This window comes from Miscanthus floridulus, chromosome 19, assembly GCF_019320115.1.
Source record: "Miscanthus floridulus cultivar M001 chromosome 19, ASM1932011v1, whole genome shotgun sequence".
Lineage (NCBI taxonomy): Eukaryota > Viridiplantae > Streptophyta > Magnoliopsida > Poales > Poaceae > Miscanthus > Miscanthus floridulus.
Genome location: NC_089598.1, coordinates 92,842,991 through 92,849,618, shown reverse-complemented (window position 1 = coordinate 92,849,618; position 6,628 = coordinate 92,842,991). Strand labels below are relative to the sequence as shown.

Below are 6,628 nucleotides of genomic sequence, written 5' to 3'. Positions count from 1 at the left end.
CCCTGCCTGCAATTGCAATGCAATAGCTGGACTGGCAAGCTGGTTCGGTGAAAAGTCAAAAGAGCTTCTCTGACGTGCTACAGATTACTACAGTCAACTCTCTCGACTGACTCATGCCATGTCACCAACCCGGAGTCCGTGGACGGAGGATTACCATGGACACCCTCGAACTTGTTACCCGCTCCCCACCGACATTGCGGCCCCACCAGTCATCCTCTGTGACCTGTCCCCCACCAACCCTTCTCCACCTCGCCACGGCGGTATAATAACCCGGCCTCCCCCAAATTCCGCCACTCAGCAGCTCAGGCGAGCAGCGGAGCCGAGCAGAGCCTCGAAATCCCGACCACCATTTGCCCTCCGGCCCACGCGGAGTCGATCGCTTCACCGGCGGCGAGGCCGATGGGTTCCGTCGCGGAGGACTCCGCCGCGGCAGCGGCGGCGTCGGTAGTGTTCCGCTCCAAGCTACCGGACATCGAGATCCCGCGCCACCTCTCGCTGCAGGCCTACTGCTTCGAGCGGCTCCCCTCGGTGTGCTCCCGCCCGTGCCTCATCGACGGGCAGACGGGCGCCGTCCACACCTACGCCGACGTGGAGCGCCTCTCGCGGAGCGCCGCGGCGGCGCTGCGCGGGCTCGGGGTCGGGAAGGGCGACGTGGTGATGAACCTGCTCCGCAACTGCCCCGAGTTCGCCTTCGTCTTCCTGGGCGCCGCGCGGCTGTGCGCCGCCACCACCACGGCCAACCCTTTCTACACCCCGCACGAGATCCACCGCCAGGCGGCCGCGGCGGGGGCCAAGGTGATCGTCACCGAGGCCTGCGCCGTGGAGAAGGTGCGCGGGTTCGCCGCCGAGCGCGGCGTGCCCGTGGTCGCCGTCGACGGCGCCTTCGAGGGCTGCCTCGAGCTCGGGGCCCTGATGGACGCCGCGGAGCCGCTCGACGCCGACGAGGAGGTGGACCCCGACGACGTCGTCGCGCTGCCGTACTCCTCCGGCACCACCGGGATGCCCAAGGGCGTCATGCTCACGCACCGAAGCCTCGTCACCAGCGTCGCGCAGCAGGTGAGAGCAGAGCAGAGCAGAGCTCCTCCTCCTGCCGCCACTCGCCCTGGCCTCCATTCCATTTCCATTCCGTTAGCTCTAGGAGGAGCATGAGGAAAAGTTTTTCTATCGAGGCGTCGAATTTTTTGGGGATTTCCTTCCCCTTTCTGTGCTTCTTCGATTGGAAATGGCGTGATGGCGCCCACGCTTTCCAGCTCGGGAGGATTTTTTTTCTTCCTCATCACGCGCTTTTTTTTGTCGGCACGAATAGAGTGATCATTTACCACCGCGTCATCAGCCGTTAATGGGACAGCCGGCCTCGTGGCTGGCTGGCCTCACGTGGGTCCCAACTGTCAGCAGCAGTAATTCTACGCAGCCAGAGCCAGCTGTTTGACAATCTCACGATCCGGCCCGAGATCCGTGCCGATATGAGTTTAATGGCGCCAGCCAGCGTTCTGTGTTCAAATCCTCGTTGGACTCGTTTTGACTGATGGCCTGTTTGCGCAATTTTGTCAGGTGGACGGCGAGAACCCGAACCTCTACTTCAGCAAGGACGACGTGCTGCTGTGCGTGCTGCCGCTGTTCCACATCTACTCGCTCAACTCGGTGCTCCTGGCGGGGCTGCGCGCCGGCTGCGCCATCGTGATCATGCGCAAGTTCGAGATCGGCGCGCTGGTTGAGCTGGTGCGCGCGCACGGCGTGACCGTGGCGCCCTTCGTGCCGCCCATCGTGATGGAGATCGCCAAGAGCCCCCGCGTGGGCGCCCACGACCTCGCCTCCATCCGCATGGTCATGTCCGGCGCCGCGCCCATGGGGAAGGACCTCCAGGACGCGTTCATGGCCAAGATCCCCAACGCCGTTCTCGGCCAGGTCTGTTCGCGTCACAGTACGCACCCTGCCCAACTCCACCCCCATCCCACCTCGTAATCGCGCTTCATCACATGCCGAACGAAATGCCGCTCTCATGATTGAATGCATGTGCACAGTGCTAGCAGTTCTATACTGAAAGGGATTCATAGTAGCAGGAGAGTTGGTGGGTGGTAGCCTTTGCCGTCTTTTTGGCTGCGGACCGCGAGAGGACCGCAGGGCAGGCAGGACCGCTCGGGTTTGCTTGTGCCTCATGCCAAGGCGACATCTCAACCACGCCCAACGACTTTACGCCTGCGTCGAGCGGTCGAGGCGCCTGTGCTCTGTTCGCGCTTGATGGAGGCGTAGGTGCAGGGTGCCTGCCTGCCCGCAGGCCTAGTGTGGTGAAAGGTCGGAGGCACATGCCAACCCCATGATTTCCCGTTTGCCGTCTCGCTAAGAAAGCATTTCGTTCAACTACTCTTCCGGTCTTTCCTCCCTCCCTCCCAAACTCTGGGTGGGCGAGTTCCACCACGGATGCCGGTGCACCAACAGAGTCACACTGGTTGTACAAGACGATAGGTTCTGTTTGTTGAAATCGGAATGCGAATGTGACATGATTTGGTTCCGAGTGGAGAAATGCGATACTGAACTGAAAAATCTGTGTTCGTTTCCACCAGGGCTATGGGATGACCGAGGCAGGGCCCGTGCTGGCCATGTGCCTGGCCTTCGCCAAGGAGCCGTTCGAGGTGAAGTCCGGCTCCTGCGGCACCGTCGTCAGGAACGCGGAGCTGAAGATCGTCGACCCAGACACCAGCGCGTCTCTGGGACGGAACCAGCCAGGCGAGATATGCATCCGTGGCGAACAAATCATGAAAGGTACCGTCCAATCCTTGCTCTCTTTGTTTCAAAAAAATCATTGCTCTCTTCCCTGACACGCCAACCTGTATTATACTCCATGTTGACATGTTGGCGGTGTATACCGTTACCCTAGTAAGCTGCAGTACGTGACAGCGCTGGATCATTGGTGAGTACGATTTAGGTTAGTTTAGGCCCCCGTGGGTGCGTGTGTGCAGCCGTCAGCCCATCACTAGCCGAGTATAAAATCTCCGAATGTGGGTTTGGTTGTCCTATCACAGTGATCCCCTTGCCGACGTTGCCGTTGCTCTCAACTAACGGGATGAAAGCTGTCACGACTAATGACTAGCGTGGACAACTTGATAAGCTTTTCTAGGATTAAGGTAGACCCCACTAGCACGTAAACTAATTTGCCATCAGGCATTAAAGCCTAGGTAGCATCAAAACACTGTTGGTGGCCCTGTACACATGGGTATTTCAGTAATTGGTTTTGTCACGGATAAAACAATTGGCCCTTTCCCATGTCAGCTGTCCGTCTATCAAAATATTTAGAACTTGTACCATTATAAACTCAGGAAATAAAAAAAGAAAGGGAGATCCAATGGTGGAGGCTCCCACATGAGTAGGGTCTGGGGAAGAAAAAACCGAGGTAAACCTTTCTCTTGTAAATCTGCGGAGAGACTGCTTCGAACCCGTGATCTGGTGACTCAGGGAGACTCTAAGAAAAAAAATTAAAAGTTGCATTCTCATAGCTGTGTCATGGACTCATGGCTCATGGGTGTGCATGTGCTCCTATCATGCTGGAACAGCAGTCTACTGGTTCTGTTTGGCATCTACCGAAAAATTGACTAGTCTAAGTAGGGCCATGTTTAGATTGCAAAAAATTTCAATCCGATGAATAGTAGCACTTTTGTTTTATTTGGTAAATATTGTCCAATCGTGGACCAACTAAGCTCAAAAGATTCATCTCGTGATTTCCAACTAAACTGTGCAATTAGTTATTTTTTTACCTACATTTAATACTCCATGCAAGCGGCTAAAAATTGATGTAATGGAAAGAGAGTGAAAAAACTTGGAATTTAGAGGTGATCTAAACAATGCCTAGGTGTAGTTGTTGTACCAAATTAAAGCTTCTCCCTTTGGCACACCAAAAGTTCGTGTTCCGTGCACGTCCAGTTTGGCTACATCATTGCTGGTTGCCTGCTTGTTCGGTTGTTCGAACCGCACCAGAGAGACCGATGATTTCCTTATAGCACACGTCTCATTATCACTCTGCCAATCGTGTCCAGCAGTCGTTGCATCCGACCGCCACGGAGGCAGGCACGTTGGTAACCAAATCGTCCACGGATTGCCAATCAGTTCGTCATGACAACCTGTTCGTTTGGCTGTGGCTTGTCATAAACGATCGTAAATTTTCAGCCAGAACAGTATTTTTCTCTCACACAAACCAGCCAGTAGTACTTCTTCACGAACCAGCAACGATACGAACCAGCTAACCGAACAGGCTGAGACCAGGGGAAAAAACTTGTTCTTGATCTGTTCATAGCTCTAGAAGCCATATTTTTCCTTATTGGCAGCACATCTTGTCCATTTGCCACTATAACTATGAGTACATGTAGGAGTGGGAGCAGCTCAGCATCGGTTACTCAGGCCTCAGATGATTCGGTTATTAAGTTATGCTAGAAAATGGGAAAATGAAGACATGCATGCGCTAGTTATGCTGTATTATGGATAATTGGATATGCTTGCATGCACCTAGCGAAAGTAAGCTTCCAGAAGTGAAAAAATTCGAACCAAACCGGCAAACCCTTTGCTTGTTTCTCACCTGCCCAGACCTGAAAACCCATTGACTCTTAGGTAGCTGTGTGGACCTGTTCGTGTCATAGTCAAAATGGCTGCATTTCCTGACTTGAGCATGTGCTTCCTGCCTCTGCCTCGTGTTGAGATGAGTTGGTCAGGCAGGGCCCTCTCGGCTACCCAACCTGCTCGTGCAGACGTGCTAGCCTTAAGTTTAAACACAGGTCACAGGTTGGTTCTAGCCATTTGAACCAAACTGAATTTGTTTTGTCAGATAGTTAATTATTTTTCACCAAACAAAATAAAGTTTCTCCATGAGCCTTCAGACTTGGTCCGGTTAGTTCTATAGGATCACTAGGATCATAGATCTAGTCGGTAGAGTGATTCTATTCAGGATAAAAGACGCAGTACATCCTAATACTTGTAGAACTAGAGAGACAGAGAGAGAAGGGAGAAGGCGTTGAACCTGACACTGCAGAGGAGGAGGGTTCAGAGGACGCCATCATGTTCGTCGGTGTAGTCTGCACATGGGCAGCGATGGCCGGTGAAGAAGGCGGTGAAGATGTCGACGTCGATGGAGCGGGCGGCGCAGCTGGTGGCTTTCCGTCACTGGCTGCGCCCCTCTCTAGATCGGGTTAGGGTTTAGGTGTCGGTTGAGAGCTCGGCTCAGGCGAACCTTGTGATAAGAGCCGTCGACCCCCACCTCTTTTTTATAGCGCAGTGTGACAGGGGCCCTCCAGCCATGGTGGGTTGGGCGTCCCCGATCAGGGCGCGAATCAAAGGCCCAACTAGGCCGTTGGGTCCAGTTAGGATTAGAGATCAATCTAATAATCTTCCCTTGATCTCCTTTCATCTTTCATTTTCATATTATTTACTTTTGTTTATTCCATTACAGATTAGTGCATAGAGTATGTTTCATTGTCACGGTCCATTGCCGATAGATTTAACAGCTATAACACACCACTCTGTTCTGAAATAGATACTTATCTTTGGGCCTTCTTTTGTCCAGAAATTATAGGCTTTCCCTTAAACCCATGTCGGCTACATGTTCTCTGAACACGTTGGGTGGTAAGCGTTTTGTAAGCGGATCCGCGAGCATCTTTTCGGTACTTATATGCTCAAGACTTATGACATGATCCCGGACTTTATCTTTCACAACATAATACTTTATGTCAATGTGTTTGGCAGCACCACTTGACTTATTGTTGTGAGCATACTGTACTGCGGGATTATTATCGTAGTATAACTTAAGTGGTCTATAGATGTCGTCAACCACCTTCAAACCGGGTATGAACATCTTTAGCCAGTTCACCTGCCCTGTTGCCTCATAACACGCTACAAACTCGGCATACATTGTGGACGATGTAGTGACGGTTTGCTTTAAGCTTTTTCATGAAATAGCCCCCCCTGCGAGAGTGAATACATATCCAGATGTGAATTTTTTATCATCTCCCGCATAATCAGAATCTGAATATTCCACTATATGGAGTGAATCAGATCTTCTATACGTCATCATGAGGCCTTTCGTTCCTTGCAAATAACGCAAGACTTTCTTTACTAATTTCCAGTGTTCTGTTCCAGGATTGCTCTGAAATCTGCCAAGTAACTCGGTAACAAATGCTAAGTCAGGGCGCGTACATACTTAAGCATATTGCAAGCTTCCGACAGCTGAAGCATATGAAACCGCTTTCATTTAATCGATCTCATATTGGTTTCTGGGGCATTTAAAATCCCCATATCTGTCGCCCTTGACTATAGGAGCAGGTGAGAGACTATATTTGTGCATACTGAATTTCTTTAAGATTTTTTTCTATGTATGCCTTTTGTGACAGTCTTAATACCCGTTTGCTTCTATCTCGGTGAATCTCGATCCCTAGAACGAACGAAGCTTCACCAAGATCTTTCATATCAAATTTTGAGGACAAAAACTTCTTTGTCTCCAGTAGTAGACTGACATCACTATTAGCAAGTAAGATATCGTCCACATACAGAACAAGGAAGATAAACTTTCCATTTTTAAACTTTGCATAAACACAATTGTCCTCAACATTCTTTTTAAACCCAAAATTCGTTATTGTCTTATCAAACTTCA

The 6,628-nt window shown here is 51.3% G+C and overlaps 1 protein-coding gene across 1 annotated transcript; it reads left to right on the top strand.

Moving 5' to 3' along the window:
- Window positions 1-277: 277 nt before the first annotated feature.
- On the top strand, window positions 278-6,305 carry LOC136527108 (4-coumarate--CoA ligase 4-like). Its single transcript, XM_066519728.1, has 4 exons — window positions 278-1,056; window positions 1,552-1,905; window positions 2,562-2,760; window positions 6,118-6,305. Exons 1-4 carry the CDS (start codon window positions 400-402, stop codon window positions 6,126-6,128), a joined length of 1,221 nt encoding a protein of 406 aa, XP_066375825.1. The 5' UTR covers window positions 278-399; the 3' UTR covers window positions 6,129-6,305.
- Window positions 6,306-6,628: the final 323 nt, after the last annotated feature.

Bases quoted from the DNA above. Each gene is read 5' to 3' on its own strand.
- LOC136527108 (XM_066519728.1), top strand. From the start codon at position 400: ATGGGTTCCGTCGCGGAGGACTCCGCCGCGGCAGCGGCGGCGTCGGTA. The intron at 1,057-1,551 runs GTGAGAGCAGAG...CAATTTTGTCAG, and splicing joins TCACCAGCGTCGCGCAGCAG to GTGGACGGCGAGAACCCGAA. The intron at 1,906-2,561 runs GTCTGTTCGCGT...CGTTTCCACCAG, and splicing joins CCAACGCCGTTCTCGGCCAG to GGCTATGGGATGACCGAGGC.